The 17,542-nt window shown below is 50.4% G+C and overlaps 1 protein-coding gene across 8 annotated transcripts in view; it reads left to right on the top strand.

Annotated features, from left to right (window-relative positions):
- The window catches only part of SPECC1 (sperm antigen with calponin homology and coiled-coil domains 1), a 206,830-nt gene that overhangs the window by 41,002 nt on the left and 148,286 nt on the right, over nt 1-17,542 (top strand). For 3 of the 8 annotated variants that reach the window (XM_061389767.1, XM_061389766.1, XM_061389772.1), the window contains exons 1-2: nt 3,240-3,395; nt 15,591-15,757. In XM_061389767.1, the coding sequence (XP_061245751.1) occupies nt 3,389-3,395; nt 15,591-15,757 (174 nt within the window). In that variant the 5' untranslated portion in view covers nt 3,240-3,388. Of the gene's footprint in view, nt 1-3,212; nt 3,396-15,590; nt 15,758-17,542 lie in introns of those variants that run through there. The other 5 variants (XM_061389762.1, XM_061389763.1, XM_061389764.1 and 2 more) reach the window with 3 other exon arrangements.

Raw genomic sequence — 17,542 nt, 5'->3', positions numbered from 1 at the left:
TTTGGTGAAGTGTTTGAATCTTTGATCATTTTTTATTGAGTTGTGTGTTCAGTCGTTGTTGAGTTTTGTGAGTTTCTTCATAAATTCAGGAATCAGGTCCTTGGTTAGTTTTGTGTTTTGTGGATGCCTCCCTTCCAGCCAGTGCCTTGGCTCTGCACTTCCTTGACAATGTCTTCTGAAGAGCAGAAGTTTTAAATTTTGATGAATTCCAGTTTATCTATCACTTTAAAGAATTTTTATTTACGAATCATACTTTTGGTGTTGATGCTGAGAAATCGTTGCCTAACTGAAGGTCACAAAGATTTTCTCCTGCATTCTTCTAGCAGTTTGTTGGTTTTCCTCAAGTTTCTATCTGTCTTTAGCCAACATTGATGACAGACGGGACAGTGGGGCCAGAGCTGTGGAGCCAGAGGAATGAGGCAGTCCTTTGCTTTAGGTTGCTCTGGGTTGAAGAGCTGGGGTAGGGAGTGAGTCAGCAGGGAGTCAGCCTGGTTAGGGAGCTGTGGACACTTCTTGCGGTGGGAAGACAGGACAGGACTGTAGGGGTCAGGTTGAAAGTAGGAATGGGGGTGGGAAGCCGTTGTCCTGGGTGTAGAGTGGCCGTGGGGAGGCCTGGAGGCTGGTGACAGAGCAGCTGCCTGTCTTTCAGGTCTGAGTGCAGGGCACCTGGCAGTCGTGGGCAGGGCTGTGGGCGGGCCTCACCGCAGAACAAAAACTAGGTGGAGACAGCTTGGTGAGGGCGGGGGACTGTTGCTTTGCTCTGAACCACACCAGTCAGACACATCTGTGTCACAAAGAACCCATCCTCGGGGAGGCCACAGTGCTGTATCATCAATGTGCCTGGGTCCCACCCTGGGGACCGGTCACAAGCCCGCTACTGTCCTGCTGTTCCTTGTAGACCTTCTCCTGAGGTCCCAGCAAGGCCCTGCAATGACAGGACCATCCTGGGAGTAGCCTGGACGTGATCCCTCATGTGTGCGGCTATTGTGTGTGTGTTTAAAACACAATCCGAGAGCATTGTGTGCTGGAGAGAGATAGGGGCCTGTTCCAGGCACTGAATAAATTAACCCTGCCAAGTGCAGCAGTTGCTTTCATGAGCCAGCTGGTGCTCCAGGAAAAGAGCTGAAGCCTGTGGGTTAGCAAAGAACATTTCAGGAATGTGAAAACAAAAAAGAAATCAGCACATTCAGTGTTTTCACCTAATCTGGTAACAATAAGAAAATCCAGAGCGATGGCCGACTTGGCAGCTGGGTGGAAGGCTGGGCTCTGCCCGCTACCCAGAAGGGGTGTCTGCCAGGCCCTGAGGCGGTTAGGGTGCTGGTGCGGCCCTGCGGCTGGCCCCGCACACTCCGTACCTGTGGAAGTTCCAGGAAAGTTCTCTCTCCCCCTCATTTCCTCCAGTGGTCTAGGAGCCAACACAAATGCTGACAGGCTCGATGGCTGTGCGGTCCTCTCCTCTGTCCCTCTGTCCCTCCCCCACCCTGGGGTGGCTGCTGCTGTCATGTCCATGCACTGGAGGCCTCATTGCCCACTGTCCTCAGACCCAGCTCCTGGGCCCGCAGATGGGGGCCTGGCCCGCCGCCGGCCCTCCTCCATCACCGCCAGGTCCCCCAAGGCTTCCATCTGCCCCAAAAACAGCATGCAATGAAAGGGCCCTTTCAGTGTTTCTTCTTGGTCCAGTCCCTGCCTCCCCCCAGCCCAAAGAATCAGAGTTCTCCCAGGAGGATCTGTACTGCCTTGGATAGACCTACAGACAGACTGCCAGGGGCCATCCTGCCAGCCTCCAGACTCCTGGGCCACAGTGCCCAGCATGGCTATGATCCAGCTGAGACCCTGCTTCTCTGACCCTTCAACCAGACTCAGGGCTGCCTTTTCAGAATGCTGTCATCATTACAGAAAACCCACAGCCACTGCTGGGGTCCTTGGTGGGTCTATCAGGGACTGCAGGCTTCTGAAGGTGCCCATCGGGGGAGAAGTCTGCCTGCTGAGCAAAAAGCAAGAAGGAACCAGAGTCCATCATGGTTTCTTCCCTCCACAAGGTCTTTATTTTGTTGAGCTCAAGATTTATTTTGGTTTTTAAATTGAGTGTTCCCAAACTCCTATGTTCACAAACTCAATGGACATGAATTTGAGCAAACTCCGAGAGATGGTAAAGGACAGGGAAGCCTGGCGTGCTGCAGTCCATGGGGTCACAGAGCGGATATGACTTAGCAATTGAACAACAGCAACAACAAAACTCCTAATTTAGGAGCTTGGGGCTAACATATACACACTGCTGCTGCTGCTGCTAAGTCACGTCAGTCGTGTCCAGCTCTGTGTGACCACACAGATGGCAGCCCACCAGGCTCTACCCGTCCCTGGGATTCTCCAGGCAAGAATACTGGAGTGGGTTGCCATTTCCTTCTCCAGTGCATGAAAGTGAAAAGTGAAAGTGAAGTCACCCAGTTGTGTCCGACTCTTCACAACCCCATGGACTGTAACCTACCAGGCTCCTCCATCCAAGGGATTTCCCAGGCAAGAGTACTGGAGTGGGTTGCCATTGCCTTCTCCACATATATACACACTACTATATATAAAATAGGGCTTCCCTGATGGCTCAGCGGTAAAGAATCCACCTGCAATGTAGGAGATGCAGGAGACTTGTGTTTGATCCCTGGGTCAGGGAGATCCCCTGGAGGAGGAAATGGCAACCCTCTCCAGTATTCTTGCCTGAAAAATCCCATGGACAGAGGAGCCTGGCAGGCTACAGTCCGTGAGGTCACAAAAAGTCAGACATGACTGAGGATGCATGTGTAAAATAGAGAAACAACAAAGTCCTACTGTATAACACTATATTCAGTATCTTGTAATAACCTATAAGGGAAAAGAATCTGATAAAGAATATATATATGTGTATATAACTGAATCACTTTGCTGTACACCTGAAACTAACACAACATTGTAAATCAACTAGACTTCTGTTTATAAAATCCTAAAACAGATTGGTTGTTCCCACCACCACACACAACACAGACACGCAGACATGCACACAGAGAAATACACACAGATGCACTCACAGTCAGAAACTGGCCAGACAGCTTGGGGTCCGCCCGGTGAGTGCCCTGCCTCCTGGCGTCATAAAGGCGCCTGCCTCTGACATCTGCAGACAGGAGGACCCTGTGGGGAGGAGCACGTCCTTTTAGGGGAAGAGAAACTTAACTTGTGATTAATGTATCAGAGGGGACGGGAACATGGCCGAGGAGGCCTGGCTTGTGATATGGTGCAGCAGAGCCTGTGATGGGGCAATAGGGACCATGCCCACGCTCCTACCCTGAGTCAGAGTGGGGGGAGTGCTAGCATCTCCTACCACAGCTCGTGGATCGGTGAGCCACCTTCTCAGCGAAGGGCCATGGAAGGTGAGCCTCGTGGATTCTTGGGAGCCTGTGCAGTGTGGAGCATGGGAGCTGCCTCTCCTGTGTCTGCAGACAGCTGCCTCCTCCTGGCTTCTGTTTGCTGTTGGCCTGAGGCCTTGTGGCTGAAGTTTAGTGAGCCTGGGGGCGAGGCAGGCAGGCAGTGGGTGTGGGAGGGGCCCCACCTCTGCATTCGTGGATGGAGGGTCCCTGTTTGCATCTTCGCCCAGCAGTGCTGGGGGAGGGGACTTGTGCATCCCCCGTCTCTGTAGGGCAAGTGCATTGAAGTGAGTGGGTGGAGGGCATGGGGTTTTGCTGGGGGGCTGGGGGTGGAGTGGCATGCTCTGTAGTGCTTGCATTGTTTCTGGAGGAAACAGAACAGAATGAGTCAGAAGTGGCCGCTGGTTTCCTTGGAAGCTGTGCCACTGACATACAGGATTTGCCCCTTGTCCCACCTGGCTGAGAGGGGGCCCCCAGAGGAACAAAGAAAACAGAACAGGTTGCACAAAAGGTACTTAGACTTGATACTTTAAATTCTTGCGCCCCTAACCCTGTGGTTGCCATTGGCTACCGCTTAACAAAGCATTGAACGTAAGTTCCTATATTGTGATGTTTTGGTTAAGATGTCTGAAATCTTAAAGCATAAAATTGTAAAATATTGTTGACCATTACTGTGATACTGGGATTATAGCACACATTTTTTTAAAGCCATCCTTTGGGAATAAAGTCAGGAATGGAGATGAATCAGTAGATGGTTTTAGAGATGTGTTGTTGAATGACTTCAAGAACTATTTCCCCATATGTTACAAGTTAGTGAGATTAATCTCATAAGGCTGATGCTGACACATCCACATGAACTCCGTTTTCAATATACCAGTGCTGGAAGGCTCTGCATCAATATCCATGGGGTTCTCGTCCTGAGAGCCGTTTGGTAATTGTTTAGAGGCATCTATAGGTCTTAGGGAGGAGGACAATCATGGCTTTGTGGCTCCATTTTGTTGTTGTTACTGTTTAGTCACTCAGTTGTGTCTGACTCTTTATGACTCTATGGTCTATAGCCTGCCAGGCTTCTCTGTCCATGGGATTTCCCAGCTAAGAGTAGTGGAGTGGGGAGTATTTCCTTCTCCAGGGGATCGTCCCAACCCAGGGATCAAACCCGAGTCTCCTGCATTGGCAGGCAGATCCTTTACCACTGAGCCACCTGGGAAGCCTGGCTCCATTTTGTATTCTCTGATTAATTCAGCACTGATTTTGTGAATCTAGGCACCTGGCTAAGAGAGCAAGTGCAAGGAGACACTTGCACATGTTTCTTCAGTGAAAGAAGGGCTCTAGTGTTCATTCACCAGTGTTTGCCGAGCAGCTGCTCTGTGCACCGGGAACACCGCAGTGAACTGGGAGGCGAGCTGCGTGGGGTGGGTGAGGCAGATGATCAGCGAAGGATGGCCAGTGGCAGCCAGAGTCTCCGTCTAGTGGTAAATCTCTGAAGAAATGAGTGGGAAGCTCATGCAGAGATTGGAGGGAAAAGGCCTTTTGGAGGAAGACCGCCCCCCGCCCGACCCCGTGTGAAGAGCTGGGGGACCTTCCAGGTGTGACGTTCCTCCAGGGGATCCAGCTGGGCACGTCTGACGCGGGGCCCTCTGACAGCACAGATGGGGTCTCTGGACAGAGGCCTCGGACCTGGGGGTTGTGACAAAGGTCTTGGATTTTTACTCTAAGTGTAGTGAGAAGAAGCCACAGGAAGGTTCTCCACAGGGAGGGACATGGCCTGACTTGTATATTTTTAAAAATAATTTTTAAAATTTAAATTGTACATGTACCATAAAGGTTACCATCTTAGCCATTTACATGCTTTGTGTTTTTAAAAAGCCCTCTGGCAGCTGAGTAGCCTTAACTGTCCTGGGCAGGATGGGCAGGAGCAGAGCTGAGACCATCGGCAGCGGGAGGAGGGAGTGGGCTGGGGCAAGGGAGTGTGGGGAGAGACACTTGGTGTGGGGCGGTGAATATTGGAAGGCCTTGTTGGCAGAGCCTCACAGGAGGGACTGGAACATTCATAGAGGGAGGTGTCTGAGGAGGGTCGTGGGGACAGCAGGTGCATCAGTGGGGCCTGACTGCCCCTTGGCCGGTGGCTGGCCTGGCTGGTGGAGCCCAGCTGGGCTGTCCCTTGATTGGGAACAAGGTCTAGCCCGGGTCCATCTCGGGAAGCGCTCAGGCTCTGGCACATCAGCAGAACTAGGGTTTGTGTGGGAGCAGCGGCACTGGCCAAAAGCTGAGGCTGAGTCGGGCAGGAGTTTGGGGAAGGGAAAGCCAGGGCTGCGCCCAGTCCACCAAGAAGGAGAGGGGAGCATGGGGATCCACACAGGAGCTGGACCCCCAGGCAGCTGAGGATCTGAGGGGCAGCCCTGGGCCCTGGGGGAGGGAGAGCGCGGGAGGAGGCACAGCTGACAGTAGATACAGGAAGTCAGGAGAAGCTGCTGACTCAGGCCGGTCTGTGCTGGGGCTGGCGACTCCCCGGAAGGCGACAGGCCAGCTGCCCAGCAAGTCAAAGGACAGATGAGGGTGGGGCCCTGAGGAGGCCCTCCTGGGCTGGGGAGGCTTCTACTGGGAGACCCCTGAGCTCACTCCATTTGTCCCTCCACATCACCAGTCTCTTGCAGATGCTGCATCTGTACCCACCCCCCCCCACCCCCACACATACACTTCTCGGTGAGCCCCGAGCACCGGTGGAGGTCAGGAGTTGGGAGAAAGCACTTGAGGCCCTTCTGTCCCCAGCTCCTCCCCCATCCCAATCCTCCTGAGTGGTTGGGTTGGCTGCACTTCTCTGCCAGGGGCTCAGCTTCTGCTCTTGGTCCATCTCCCTCAGGGGCTCGGCTGCTCCATCCCTGACCTGGCAGTCTGGGGGTGATCCTGTCCTGGCCTGGCTTCTGCACCTCCCCTATGCTACTTTTCAGACAAGCCACTCCCTCGTAAAGGGTCCTTTCTGAGCTCTCCTGTTTTCCAGCTGATGTCCCAGACAAGGCAGGGGCATGTGACTGAACAAAGATTATGACTCAAAATGTGTGTGTGTGTGTGCGTGTGCTTGCGTGCTCAGTCGTGTCTGACTCTTTGGGACCCCATGGACTGTAGCCTGCCAGGCTCCTCTGCCCATGGGATTTCCCAGGCAAAAAGACCAGAGTGGGTTGCCATTCCCTCTTCTAGGGGATCTTCCCAACCCAGGGATCGAACCATTGTCTCCTGAATCTCCTGCTTTGCAGGCAAATTCTTTATTGCTGAGCCATGATTCAAGATGCTTCTGCCTAAATTGAGATGAATCCAGTTCCCTCCTCCACTATAATTTTTGCTTTGTTTTGTCTTTATCACATTTTTAAAACTTGTGGTGGTGAAATACACGTAATATAAAGTTTACTGTCTTCACCATTATGAAGTGTTCAGCTCAGTAGCATTAAGTACATTCATGCTGTATTGTAACCATCACCACCATCTATCCACAGAACTGTTTCTTCTTCAAAACAGAAACTCTGTCCCCATCAAACAATAACTCCTGTTCACCCCCCGACCCGCGACAGCCCCTTGAAACCACTGTTTTACTTTCTGTTCCTATGAATCTGACTACTCTAAGTACCTCACATAAGTGTAATCATACAAGTTTTTCTGTCTTTTTCTGCCGGTTTATTTCACTTAACACAATTTCCTCGATATTCATCCATGCTTTTTCTTCCTTTTGAAGACTGAGTAATATTCCATTGCATGTATAAACCACACTTTGTGTGTCTACTCATCCATCAGTGGACATTTGGTTTGCTTCCACCTTTTGGCTGTTGTGAATAATGCTGCTGTGAACATGGGTGTGCAGTAATCTCTTTGAGACCCTGCTTTCAGTTTTGGGGGGAATGTACACAGAAGTGGAATTGCTGGATCATATAATAAAATCTGTTTTTAATTTTTTTCAGGAACCACCATACTGTTTTCCATAGCAGTTGCACCATTTTATATTCCCAGCAACAGTTCACAAGAGTTCCACATTTGTCCACATCCTTGCCAGTACTTGTCATTTTCTGGTTGGGCTTGGTTTGGTTTGGGTTGGTAGTAGCTATCCTAATGAGTGTGATATGGTATCTCAGTGTGGTTCTGATTTGCATCTCCATGATGTTGAGCATCTTTTAATGTACTTTTGACCATGGGTATATCTTGTTTGGGTTTCCCAGGTGGCACAGTAGTAAAGAATCTGTCTCCCAATGCAGGAGACACAGGAGACTGGGGTTCAGTCCCTCAGTCGGGAAGATCCCCTGGAGAAGGAAACAGCAACCCACTCCAGTATTCTTGCCTGGGAAATCCCATGGACAGAGGAAACTGGCGGGTTGGAGTCCATGGGGTCGTAAAAAGTCGGATATGACTGAGCACACATGCATATCACCTTTGGAGAAGTATCTATTCATGTCCTTTGTCCATTTTAAAATCAGGTTAGTTTTTGTCATTGAGTTGCAGGAGTTCTTCGTATATTCCAGATGATAACTCTGCTTTAGTCTGCCTGGGCGCTCATAACAGAATACCATAGACTGAATGCCTTAAACAACAGAAATTGATTCCCACAGTTCTGGAGGCTGGGAAGTCCAAGGACGAGGTGTGGCCACTGGGTTCTTGGTGAGGGGTCTCCTCCTGCCCTCGCGTGGCTTTTCATCAGTGTGTGTGCAGCAGAGAGGTCTCTCTCCCCGCCTCTCCTAATGCACCAATTCTACAGGATTAGGACCCACCCTTATCACTTCATTAACCTTAATCCACCCCCTGAAAGCCCTATCTCCAAATGAAATCACTTTGAGAATTAGGGCTTCAACATATAAATGTGGTGGGGGAGGGGCTCAATTCAGTCCACAGCAAACCCTTGCCAATGTTTTCTTCAATTCTGTGAGTTGCCATTTCACTCTGCTGATTGTGGGTTCTCTGATGCATGGAAGTGTTTAATTTTTTAAAAAATTGTTTTCTATTTGCTTGACTTTTTGTCTGCATTGGGTCTTCACTGCTGTGCATAGGCTTTCTCTAGTTGCAGTGAGCGGGGACTACTCTCTTGCAGTATATGGGCTTCTCATTGCAGTGGTTTCCATGCTGTGGAGCTAGGCTGTAGAGCGTGGGCTCAGCAGTTGTGGCTTATGAGCTTATTTGCTCCATGGCATGTGGGATCTTCCCGGACCAGGGATTGAACCTGTGTCCCCTGCATTGGCAGGAGAATTCTTAACCACTGGTCACCAGGGAGTCCCAAGTGTTTAATTTTGTTGTCATCCAGTACATCTTGTTGCCTGTGCTTTTGGTGTCATATTTAAGAATCCATTGCCAAATCCAATGTCGTGAAGCTTTTCCCCTGTGTTTTCTTCTGAGGGTTTTACAGTTTTGGCTCTTACATTTAGGTCTTTCTTCCACTCTGAGTTAACTTTTGCCTGTGGTGTAAGCTAAGGGTTCTACTTCATCCTTTTGGTGTGGATGCCCAGTTTTCTTAGCACCATTTGTTGAAAAGACTGTCCTTCCCTCTGAATGCTCTTGGCACTAGACAATAGTTTATATTCCTACTCTTTCAATAGACCTTTTGAAACTGTGCCTATAGAAAGAGCTCTTGAAGTACCTTATTTCCATCTCCTTTTGTATGGCCTTGACTCTTTCCTATAGTTCTTTGATGTGAATCCACATGCTAGGTAAGGAAACAACCACTGGTTAGTGGCCACCAGCTCTGTGGGACGCTGGCTTCTTGGTTCAGCTTTGGGGACAGAAGGATGGCCCAGGGCAGTATTTCTGAGGGTTTGATCTCAATATAGCTCCCAGATTACAGCCTCTCTCCAGGATCTGCATTTCATATTTAAAGGCCAGCGCCTCCTGTTTTTTTGTTTTTGTTTTTTTAAATTCCAGATTAAACCCTATTCGTTATGGTCTCCACCTTGTGGCAGTCAGTCATAGCTTCTGCAAGTCCCTTTTCCATTTCCAGACTGTGTTTTTAGCTTGAGATGGTGGGGCTGGTGCTGTGCAGTTGTCCTTTTCTGTTTAGTTTTGTTTCATCCCTTCTTGGTTCTCATTTTCTTCCGATGACTTCTGCTGATGGGATCAATTAATTTTTGTTAAAGTTTTATGTATGTATTTATTTTTGGCTGAGCTGGGTCTTTATTGCTGTAGGCTTTGTCTAGTTGCGGTGAGCGGGGGCTGCTGTTGATTGCGGTGCTTGGGCTTCTCTTTGTGGTGGTGTCTCCTGTTGGGGAGCACAGGTACTAAGCTCACAGACTTCAGCAGTTGTGGCTCAAGGGCTCTAGAACTTGGGCTCAGAAGTTGTGGCTCGAAGGCTTAGTTGCCCCGTGGCCTGTGGAATCTTTCCAGACCAGGGATTGAACCCGTGTCCCCTGCATGGGCAGGTGGATTCCTATCCTGCCTCTGTACCACCAGGGAAGTCCTCCATATGAATTTGCCTTTTCCCTTCTGATGCTGTGTAGAATCTTGTTCTTTACAAACTAGGAAGGATTGAATCTAAACAAAATGGGATGACTTTTCATCTCGAGACCAACAGGAAATAATAAGCTTTGAAGAGCTTCCTTTGGCCTCCAGCCGGAGTCGGGATTCCCTTGGCTGCTCCCGGGCCAGGTTTTCAGCGTAAACATTACCAGGTTGGGTGGGAAACGAACCAGGTGCCGGTTGAGGAGCCTGGCTCTTCCTCTGGAACTGAGTTTCGCAACCTGGGGTCCCGACAGTTTAGGCAGGACCATTCTTCATTGTGGGGCTGCTCTTCGGGTACTGGGGTGTCCAGCAGCATCTCTGGCTCCACCCCCAGCACCACCCCGCCAAGTTGTGACAGCCCAGAACAGCTGCATACACTGTCAGATGTCCCCTGGGGGCAGAATCCTCCGCCCACCCCACTGCAGAGGTCAAGAGCAAGCCCAGCTCGGGTTCTAGAAAGCTCTTGCTGGATATTTTCAGCGTGCCATTCACTTGCCTTCTGTTTCCTGCCGAGTCCCCTGGTAGTTGAGCTATGTGAACATGCTTATTTTGTTTGTTCTCAGACTTGAATGCCTCCGCTCTCGGCTTCCTGGGGCTTATTGTACTTGGAGTGCAAAGCTGAATGCCCTCTCCCACCCCCAGACACTCCTTATTATTTGCGATGGTCCAGAATGGTTTCCTGGCTGCCTTTCTCGCCTTAAAAGGATAACCAGTCTGAGGCCCGAGACTGAAGCAGCTGAGCTGCATGCTGTCTGACCCTCCCGCTGCATGGACCGTGTCGTGTTCCTAACTGTTCTCTCCCTCTCCTTCTCGTCCATCTTTTTTACTTAACTCCACTCAATTTATGAGTTATGGTTTAAATAGAAGTCTTACACCATTCTAGAGAGGAAAGAAGCTTGATAAGAATATAAAATGAACAATTTAAGGAAAACAGCCCTGGCAAGACCCTCTCCCTGCCCTTGTGGAGTGAGTTCCTAAGTTTTAAGCGTACCTTGGATCCTCAGATAATACAGGTTTGAACTGCGTGGATCTACCTACAAGTAGGTTTTTTCCCACAGTGGATCCTTCAGTACATCTTGGTCCATAGTTGGTTGAATCCGTGGATACCAAGGAACCACAGACTCGGAGGGACCACATATGTGGAAGGACCACAGACATGGAGGGACCCAGACATGGAGGGACCCAGACATGGAGGGCCGACTATAAATGATGGATAAATTAAGCTCCACTTTGTTCAAAAGTCAACTGTAATTTCTTGATCAGTTTGATCCTCTTCAGTTGGTTAGAAGAATTTTTAGGAATCAGGGAATTACTCATAGAAATCTTTTTTTTTTTTCCCATCATCTTGTGCTTGGCTAGAACCCATCTGTCTATTTTCTGTTATGAAGTCATAAACCTAAGAGAAGTGTCGTTCATCAGCATGCACACGGTGTTGCCTTTCAGCCACTGGGGCCAGTCCTAGTGACTGGCGTGTCTGCTCGTTGTTCACCCTCGTCTGCACTTTCCCTCTGTTGGGTTTCCAGGTGAACACAGGCTGCTCTGTGAGCAAGGAGAGACTTTGCTTACGTCTGGAGTGTCTGTCTGGTTCCGGCCACTGGACATTGAGTCCGTGGATTCATTGCTGGGTGTTGCTGAATCGATAAAGCCAAGCAGCTCTTGGCTGAACACCATGAGCATTTGTGAGTAGGCAGCTGGTGCTCACTGAGTGTCTTCTGTTGTGTGATGCAGGCACCAAAAACTCCATTTATCAGGTGAAGATGTTGGGAATCGTAGTGTTTTGAAAAGCATGCCTGAGCCTGGGTGGTGAGCAGTGGAGGTGGAATCCGACCAGGAGCTCTGGATCCGGAAGCCTGTGTGCTTTCCTCAGAACACTGTCCAGGGAGGCCGTACCCATCCCTGGTGTGTAAGAGCCAATTAAAACTGGATTTGAATCCTGGCTGTATTGTAAACTCTGTGGTTTGGGCAAGTTCCTTAACCTCCTAAACAGAACCAAGTGTCCCCATCTTAGACTGAGGGTGATGCTACCTTGTAGGGTTATGATAAGGTTATGACACGTGAAGAGGGCTGAGCAGCGCCAGGCCACGTGTGAGGGGCAAGAGGAGGGTCAGAGAGGAGGCAGTGGGAAGTAGATTGGGTGAAAGTCTGCAGAAGCTGGGAGTAGGCCTGGTGCCCTGCCCAATTCCAGCAGGAGGATCCTGGGGAGTGGACAGTGAGCAGGGCCAAGAGCGGGCCAAGCACTGTGGGTGGATGGCTCCAAGGATGTTCCTTTCGGGGTCCATTCCTGGAAAGCCCAGGGCTGGGTGTGGGCAGAACAAAGGAAAGAGGAGGCCTCGGAAGATTTGAGGGACACGAGGAAGACCCGGTCCTGCTGGAAAGGGCAGGTGATGCTTAACGAAGTCCTAGACATGGAGAGTGGGGCGCCGAGCTGGCCTTCAGCCTGGCTGGAGGCTGAAGCACCCCCACCCAGCACCCTTGTCCTCTCCTCGTCCCAGGAAGTGGCACTGCTCTGGTGGAGCCTACTACCCCTCAGGGCGTATTCCCCCCAACACAGCACCCACCCCAGCACCCCTCCCCCGGCACTCTCCCTACCAATAGGACTCTCTTCCTGGTTCAAGGGGAGATGTTACTTATTTCATTTCTGTATATTTTGAATTCTGGAAGAAGATGGAATTTGAAGAGTCTGGCTGGTGCATGAATACAAGATAGATGTCTCCATCTGGGAAAATGAAGGAAAGACAAGGATGAAGAGTCAGGCAGTGTGGAGGGGCCCAGGGGAGGAAGGTCCTCTGTATATCTGGATCTGGGAATAATCAGATTGGGCTCAAGGTTCTAGGACAATAAAGATGTGATGATACAAATAAAGTAACCCTGAGAATTTTGCCTCAGAGCAAGTAACCGAAGCCTTCGAGAAGTGGCTGCGGGTCTTTCAGGTGACTGTCTGGAAGGTTGTCAGGTTTGTTGCCAGAGACTAAGAGTTTAGATCTGGAATTTTGACTGAGATGCATTTTCCCCCTTTCCTTTCTCTTCTTTCTCCCTCCCCCCTCCCTTTTTTCCTCCCTTCCTTTTTTTTTTAAAGATGTATTTTTGGCTGCTCTGGGCCTTCATTGTGGTGCACCGGCTTCTCATTGCTATGGCTTTTTTTGCTGTGGAGCGCGAGCTCAGTAGTCGTGGCTCATGGGCTTAGTTGCGCTGTGGTGTGTGGGATCTTCCTGAGCCAGGGACTGAACCTGTGTCCCCAGCACTGGCAGACTAGGCCACCAGGGAAGCCCCCTTCCTTTCTTTTTCTTTCTTTTTTTATGCCAAGGGCTTAGGGAAACACTGAGAAGATTTTCTACCACCTTCCTTCTGCTTTTCCTCTTCAAGGTCTTATCTTTCTTCTGGGGAATGAGTACGATGCATTTCATTTCTAGGTTGATGGGTAGATTTTGGAAAGCACAGATGCAGTATAGAATCACCTATGTTTTCACCAAGTAAGTCCTGCAACAGTCATCTCTAAGTAGTTGCAATCATCACCTGAAAGGGTGCCTTGATTAAACAGATACTTTATTTGTTGTCTCCATTAGTCAGACTGACATGTCACCAGTTAGTTCTGCAGTCATGGGTAAAATTCATCAGCAATTCTCTCCAAGAATCACTCAGGCTATGTTCATTCATTTTATATTGAGAGTCCTAATAAAATGAGTTGCTATATAGGTCTTAACCTAGGAATTCTTCCTTGTTGCTGTGGAAACAAGCATTAAAAATTGTGGGCCGAGAAAGAAAAATAGCTTGTGCTAAACATCTGTGAAATACACAAGAAGTGGTTGTTTAAATACAGAATCTTAAAAATTGTGATACCTGGAATCAAGCTGAGACTAATAAACTATTGAATTAGTCATATGACTAAAATCGTGAGTAATTTTTCTCAGAAATGCTTTAGAAAACAAATTGCTGTGTTAAAATACTATTTTCACCTGTAGTCACATTGGCACAGCTGCCAGGATAGCAGTGCTCAGAATGAGTGCCAGGTATGGTCCTGGACAGTGGCCACCAGCTAAGCTGTTTAAGTAGGAGCAGGGGCTGGGTGGCCCCAGCTGGGAGACCATTGGTTGAAATGATGTCCCCGGGAAAGGAGACAAGAACAGGAGGACATCCCCGCTGCGCCAGGCTGGGGGAGGCAGCCTGTTCATTTTCTTGGGGGCAGAGAGGGGTGTCCTGGGATGCGGTGAGGGGAGAGGTAGCCCAGGGCTGCTGAGCACCAGCTACGATCCAGGAGGCGAGCAGTTAATTAGACCCGGCTCTGGGGTCTGGGGCTTCCCGAGTGGTGCAGTGGTAAGGAATCTGCCTGCCAACACAGGAGCCACAGGAGATGAGGGTTCAGTCCTTGAGTTGGGAAGATCCCCTGGAGGAGGGCATGGCAACCCACTCCAGTATTCTTGCCTGGGAAATCCCATGGACATAGGAGTCTGGTGGGCTACAGTCCATGTAACAGTCCATGGGGTCACAAAAGGGGTGGACATGATTGAATACCTGGGAGCGCAGCCACTGGCGTCACTGTCACCTGGTGGTTGGTGGTGGTTCAGTCGCTCAGTCGTGTCCGACTCTGCGACCCCTGTCTGTGGGATTCTCCAGGCAACAATACTGGAGTGGGTTGCCATTTCCTCCTCCAGGAGATCTTCCTGACTCAGGGATCAAACCCAGGTCTCCTGCATTGCAGGTGGATTCTTTACCAACTGTGCCACTAGGGAAGTCCAGTGGTGGTGTTTTTAAAGTGCATTTTCCAGTTTGTTTCTTATCTGCGGTTTTTGTCCTTGACCTCACATCCCTGGTCGTGAGCATCCACAAGGACAGGCAGAGCCGGAGTCCCATTGTGCTGCTGAGAGGGAAACGGGCTCAGAGGTTCATGGCCAGCCGGCCCACATCCTCAGCAGTGATGGCAGGACCCAGGCCACCTTCCTTGCCTTTGGACGTGGGTTTCCCCCAGGTTTTTAACCACATCCTGCTCCTTTGCACAAGCTGTCTTTCCTAGAATATTTTAATTGAGTAACTCTACCCTATAATGGCAGGTCTGCCTGATCAAAATCTTCCCAATTAATTTTTAATTGATACCATTTTTGTCCAAAAGAATAAAAAAAAAGCTGTGCTTCTGTGAAATTGAATTTTCAAGTAATTCATTTATATCTATTTGGAAATTATGGAAGTTGCTCGACTGTCAACCCTAAAATGGCAAGGCTTACAGACACAGTATGTCTCAACTCCAGCTGACCTGTTTTATGTGGGGAGATACATGTATTTCCACATTGCTGAAGAGTAATGTCATAACGTTTCCCTTGTAGCTCAGTCAGTAATGAATCTGCCTGCAGTGCAGGAGACCTGGGTTCGATCCCTGGGTTGGGAATATCCCCTGGAGAAGGAAATGGCAAGCCACTCCAGTATTCTTGCTTGGAGAATCCCATGGACAGAAGAGCCTAGTGGTCAGCCCACGGGGTTGCAAGAGTCAGACATGACTTAGTGACTAAACCACCACAACCCATGTCAGAACATGGGTAATGGTGCACGTGTTTTCAGTAGTTCAGTGAGAGCTGTTGTGAAGCTGTAGAAAGGAACCTGGTGGGAAGGTACCATCTCAGGAGGAAGGTGCTCTCTGTGCATCCTCATCTGGAGGCTTGTTCTCCATGACAGTGGTGATGCCCATGGTGCATGGGGGTGAAGCTCTGTCAAGTGTGGACACATGGGTTTTCTTTTCTACTCTTTGTACAGAAGGACTCCCTGGGACAAACATGAGGAGCGCAGCCAAGCCCTGGAGTCCAGTGACCAGGGCAGGGAGCCATGGGGTGGACCGCCCCCGGCCCCTCCCCGTCCCCTCTCCCGGCATGAAGAGCTCCAAGTCTTCCACCTCGCTGGCTTTTGAGTCCCGACTCAGCAAGGTATGGATGGGACACCGGGCAGGGCTGCTGGGTGCCCCGAGACAGTGAGCAGGCCCTAGGAGGGCCCCAGCATAGCTTGACCTGAAGGCACAGAGCAAAGAGGGTGCAGTTGAGGTGCCCTGGGCTCAAGAGGAAATCTGTAGTTGAGCAGAGACAGGGACCCCCTGCATGGACCATGTGGACTCTCCAGCCAGCATCTGACCCCGGCGTCCACTGGACGGGCTCAGGGTCACCAGGGTCCTCATAATCCGGGTGTCACTGCCCCACTGGCCTGCATCTGGGCTTCTCCTCTCAGGGTTCCCCTCCCCCAACCAGGGCAGCCCCTGGGGGTCTCCCTTGCTGGCTCCTCCTCACCCTCTGGGGTTCCTAACATAAGTGGACTGGGGCACCTCCTTACACCCTGAGATGAAACTCAGAGACCTTGTCACTGGCCTACACATACACACACTCTGGAGAAATCAGTGTGGCATCCTAACTATAGAAGGAACATCATTTATAATTAAATCATCACGTTTCCACCTGCAACTGCCTGTGTGTGGCTTCACTGAAGGACCTGTGAGGCTTCTTGGGGCCCCATGGATGTGGCCACTCCGAGCAGACAGATTCAAGGTTATCGTGTTGATGACTTGGGCACCGGGAAGGCTGGGGTAATGGTTTGAATGCTGAGCACTCTTGGTGAAATTGTGAACCCAAGTGCAGTCTTCCCTTGTTCTTCTTAGAAAGTCGAGTGTATCTTAAAGTCTTACAAGAAGCACATTGTCTTTATATGTAAAACAAAGGGGTGCTCTCCACTTGGATAACAGTCAAAGACGCTCCAGCTCTACAAGTGTCTGAGGGATCTGTGAAGCGTGTGGATGCAGACAGTTCCTTGTGCCAGGCTCTCGGAAGGACATCTGGGGTCTCCATCTTCCCACCCGGTAGACACCAGTACCGCCTCCAATCACAGTGGCAGCTAAAGCTGCACCCACAGAATTCTGACACACTCCCTGAGGAATGGCACTGTTCCTGGTAAGGACAGTTCTTGTAGGAGACAGCGTTCACTCATGAATTCTGACACCGTATGGGGGTGACACATGGATCTGTGTCTCCAGCCAGCGCTCCTCCGGCTGCCTTTGTGACCCACCTCCTGGGCGTCTGGAGGCCCCTTGAGGGTGACATACTCCACATTGACTGGTCTCCTTCCCCTCTGTCTCTCCCGCCTGCAAACCTGCTCCTCTGTACTCTCCCTGTTCCAGTAAATAGCAGCTTCCTCCTGTCGTCGCTCAGGCAGAGCCCTGACATCATCCCCAGACCCTCCTTTTCTCACATTCCATGGTCCACCTGCCTGCTCTTGACTTTGCAGCCTATGTTCCATTCTCAACAGAAGCCAGGTGGTCCTGTCAACACAAGTCGCTCCTCTGCTTAAAATCCTCCAGGCTCTCCCCACCCATTCAGAGGGGAGTAAAGTGTCCTCCCACCCCGCCAAGCCTGGCTCCCCGGGCTGCGTGCACACAGCTTCTGGGCTCCCCCTTGCTGTCCTGTTGCTCCCTGGCAGTGCTCAGTGTGGGCTGAATGCCCGGCAGGGGCGGTGGGTGTAGGAACAGCTCGCTGAGGAGGGGGTCAGACAGGCCGCATCAGGACCCCAGCTCTGCCCGCTCCTGGCTGTGGAACCTCAGGCAGGCTGCGTAGGTGCTCCGAGATGGGGTGAGGACTGTATCTGCCCTGAGACGTAAGTGTGGATAGTGTCCTGCACATAATTTTGTTTATCATTATTCTGTTATCCTGGCCCTGACCATTATTTCCATC

The sequence above is a fragment of the Bos javanicus genome, chromosome 19 (assembly GCF_032452875.1).
Source record: "Bos javanicus breed banteng chromosome 19, ARS-OSU_banteng_1.0, whole genome shotgun sequence".
NCBI classification, from domain to species: Eukaryota; Metazoa; Chordata; class Mammalia; order Artiodactyla; family Bovidae; genus Bos; species Bos javanicus.
The sequence above is the reverse complement of the archived record's forward strand: the minus strand, read 5'-3'. Positions and strand labels throughout refer to the sequence as shown.